Genomic DNA, 3,803 nt, shown 5'->3' on the forward strand with positions numbered 1-3,803 from the left:
GTTGATAAGCAACTGCTTGCTAGGGCTACGGTAAGGGTTGTTACGGTTAGGGTAAGGGTTACGGTTAGGGTTAGTAGATCGTTAGTTGAAATGTTACTGATAGTCCATCTGTAGATGCTCTACAGACTATCCAAATAATGTGTTAACTCAAATGGTGGGTTTCCATCTGACTTATTGGGTCTTTGGGTGCAAAATAGCAAACACTATAATACTAGGCCCTATAAACAAGGGAATCAAATATAAAACCTCGCCAATTGGATTGTAATGCTAAGTGGATGTTTATTAGACATGTTAGTATGAATGATGCATACAGCAGACTACATACTACCAACATAAACTGTGATGAGCCCTTATGGTTAAACCTTTTGGCTGTTGAGGTCTAATAGATCCTAATAGAGAGGTGGCTCATGAATAATACAACAGCTCCCCCTACTGTCCAAAAATATCCTGACCTTCTCCAAATGAAACTACATGGGGCACGTGCTGCACAACAGCAACAAATAGGGCCGAGATGATTTATTTATTTTATTTAACTAGGCAAGTCAGTTAAGAACAAATTCTTATTTACAATGAAGTTCTACCACGGCCAAACCCAGACGACGCTGGGCCAATTGTGCGCCGCCCTACAGGATTCAGCACGGATTCGAACCAGGGACTGTAGTGATGCCTCTTGCACTGAGATGCAGTGCCTTAGACCACTATCACAATATTTTTCCCCATGACAGAAATGAAAACATGAAGCAGACCAAATTCTTTGGTCCTTTAAAAACCTGTTGTATATAACATTTTATGTGCTATAGCTTGGAAAATAAATACATGTGACTCTGGATGACAACATAATGTTTGTTTCCAACATCAGGGCTGTTTTCCTAAACAAGTGAAATCCGCTTCATGTTTTGTTTCCTTGCCACATTACTAACAAGTATGATAATACTGATAATACATCGTCCCGACCCTAGCCTCAAATAGCCTTGATATGCCATTTATCTACAGTAGCTCGAATTCTCAAGTATTAAACATCAGAAATTATAACACTGACAAAATATTTTGAATAGCATAATATAATCAGGGAATTCAAATCTATACAGTGCATATGGTACATGACTTTGTGAAGGGCATATTGTTGGTAAAGTGGTGCAGAGAGCTCTACGGTAAGCTACAGTATGGTTGACCCCTCCTGACTCTTCTGTCACACAGGATGTGGTACGGGAGGTAGAGGTAAACATCCAGTCTGCCTAGCCCACTGATCCAGCTACAGCCTCACTCATTCTGATTGATGGATGTTTTTGTACCTCTGGGCTCTCTGCTCCTCCTCCTCCTCGAAACGCTTCCTTATATGGTCAATTGCCTCTCCGCCTACACAGTCCAAAGAAAAGGAAAGAAAGTCATTCAAATGATGAGCTCCAGGACGACTAGTGGTGATGTCTCTACTTTTAAAATGTTCATCTTCTGTTAGCTTTTAACCTTACCTACAGGGCCATCCAGCATTTCTCTGGTAATAGGGCTGCTGTTCAGAGGCTGCCTTGGACTCTCTTGCTGCCTGGCTCCACCATCAATCACCTCATGTGACCCTGCTAATATCCCGGTAGTGGCGACGGGGCTCCTCTCTCTCAGCTGCAGCGAGATGCTACTGCTGAGATCAATGTACTCCTGGTGGAGCTGCCGCACCTCCAGCTGTAGCAGGTCTTTCTCCTGCTGCACCGTGAGCAGGCAGCTTTCCAATATGGCCTGCAATTCCCTCAGCTGCTTGGCTACGACCTCTGCCTCCTCAACCCTCTTGACGCTCTGCTTGAGGTTCTCTCGTAGTGTCTTGTTCTCCTCTTTGAGATGGTCCACAGAGCTCGACATGGCCTTGCGCTCTTTCCCCACACTGTCCAGGATGCGTTCGGCCGGGTGTTTGTTGCCCGACGAAGCCAGAGAGCTGACGTCCCTAGTCGTGCTCCCCTCAAGGGAGCTTCTCCCCCTGGCCCCCAGCCGATGTAGTTCGGCCCAGCTCATATCCAGCTCGTTCGTGAGGCCGGAGGCCATTCGGTCCTCCAGCTGCCCCTTCTCTTGGGTGAGCTGGGTGAAGCGATCGTTGGCCCTCTCTATTTGAACGCACACCCTGTTGTCACCATCCCCTTCTTTGGGCTCCCGAGCCAGGCTGGGATCCCTGGATCTCTCCCCTGTCTGGCTCTCGGCCTCAAGAGTGTTGACGAGTCTGCGGTTCTCTGCGGCCTGCTGCTTGTTGCACTTATCCAGGGTTTTATTCAAGGCTTTGAGATCCTCGTACTTTGGGAGGATCCTCTTGAGCTCGCGGACGCACTCCTTGCAGTAGTCCTCCGTCTTCCGCAGCTTCCTACGCAAGTCCTGTTTCTCCTTCTCCAAGTAAACGCACCTGTCCTCCAAGGATAGGCTCTCCATTTTGAGCATCCCTCTCATCCTAGTCTCCTCTATCTTGGATGGTGTATCATGCCTCTGACTTTCTGGGTATGTTTTGACAAGGTCGAAAGTGACAGGGTGGGTATTGAGTTTGGAGGTGGGTCTGTGATCACCAGCCATTTCCTGTGAATTGTTGCCACTTGTTGAGCCTAAGACATTGTGATTGGTCAAAGATGGGCGGTCTTCCGCCTTGTTTTCTCTTATCTTCTTGTTGAGGCTCAGGTTGTCCTCCTCCAGTGACACCAGAGCATTTTTCAGTCTGTCCACCGTATTCTCCAAATCGACTATCATCTCAGATGTATAGTTTGTCACGAGAGCTCGGTCTCCTGAGCCACTGCGTCTTGGGGAGCAGGCAGAGTCGAACGCCGTCGGTGAATGCCTGTAGGATGCTCTACGAGTCTCTGATTCATTTGTTTCCTTCATCAATGAAACATTGTTAAACTTTTCTGAAGATATCCCTGATTTGCTGTTACAATTATGAAGAGGCTGTGTCATCTCCATGTGCTGTGAAACCAGTGTGCTCCACTCAACCTGAAGTGAGTGCAAGGAATGAGTGAGGTCAATAATAAAATATTATCGTGGGTTTAACACATATTTGTAAATACATATTCAGCAGCCATTCTTAATTAGCCTGCTCTCCAACAAGTAGGCTTAGCATATGGAACACTTGACTTATTTCCTAATGAAAGCCTAGGCCATATTCTTTGTAACTATCATCAAACAATGTCATTATATAAAAATGCCTAGCTTAAACGCAGAACATGATATGTCCTCATTATGAACATTCAAGCTTGTTGCCTTCTCTTGGAGACAGAGGGGCCTCAGGTGTGCAGGGGCCTTCTCAAGCAGTTGATGCTCTCTGGGGTGATAGCTAGATGACAGCACGTTTGGTCCCTGAACAGGAATGGGCCTAATATTACACTCATTGACAGTAACCTAAAACATTAATGAGCAGGGATTAAATGCCATTTAATTTAGGATAGTTTAGCTAATGTTCCAGATAGACTTCTCATGTTAAGTCTCAAGGCTATCAACATTACTGGGTTAAAAAGCCAGCTACAAGGCGACTGTAACTTGCTGACGTAGCTAAAGTTAGCTAACTTAGCTAGCTACTGTAGCTAGTCAAAGCCAGGCGTTGTTTGCTAGGTAATTAGCGAACGTTATAGTAAAACATAGTCAAAAGGTAAATAAATAATAACTTACCCTCTACAGAAACTCTGTTTGCTTGTAGCTACATGACACGTTCAAACTGCTTATTAATATTCGTAGCTCTTTTGTTTCAAGACTTGCTAAACTTCGTGCTCCCTAATAAATCAGAGCGTAATTATACCATGGTAACCGGCACTCTGGTTCCAATCAGAGTTTGGGTAGAATTTGAGGGA

General features: G+C 45.3%; 1 protein-coding gene across 1 annotated transcript; it reads right to left on the minus strand.

Moving 5' to 3' along the window:
- On the minus strand, positions 1 to 3,803 carry ccdc110 (coiled-coil domain containing 110). Its single transcript, XM_014195385.3, has 3 exons — positions 3,625 to 3,803; positions 1,470 to 2,952; positions 1 to 1,356 (listed from the first exon to the last, which is right to left on the minus strand). The coding sequence occupies exons 2-3, from the start codon at positions 2,920 to 2,922 to the stop codon at positions 1,265 to 1,267; spliced, it is 1,545 nt and encodes a 514-aa protein (XP_014050860.1). The 5' UTR covers positions 2,923 to 2,952; positions 3,625 to 3,803; the 3' UTR covers positions 1 to 1,264.

Source organism: Salmo salar, chromosome 04 (assembly GCF_965601325.2).
Source record: "Salmo salar chromosome 04, fSalSal1, whole genome shotgun sequence".
Taxonomy (NCBI): Eukaryota; Metazoa; Chordata; class Actinopteri; order Salmoniformes; family Salmonidae; genus Salmo; species Salmo salar.

Coding starts and splice junctions, on each gene's coding strand:
- ccdc110 (XM_014195385.3), bottom strand. CDS start 2,922: ATGGAGATGACACAGCCTCTTCATAATTGTAACAGCAAATCAGGGATA. Junction 1,357..1,469: donor AATGCTGGATGGCCCTGTAG/GTAAGGTTAAAA, acceptor TGGACTGTGTAG/GCGGAGAGGCAATTGACCAT.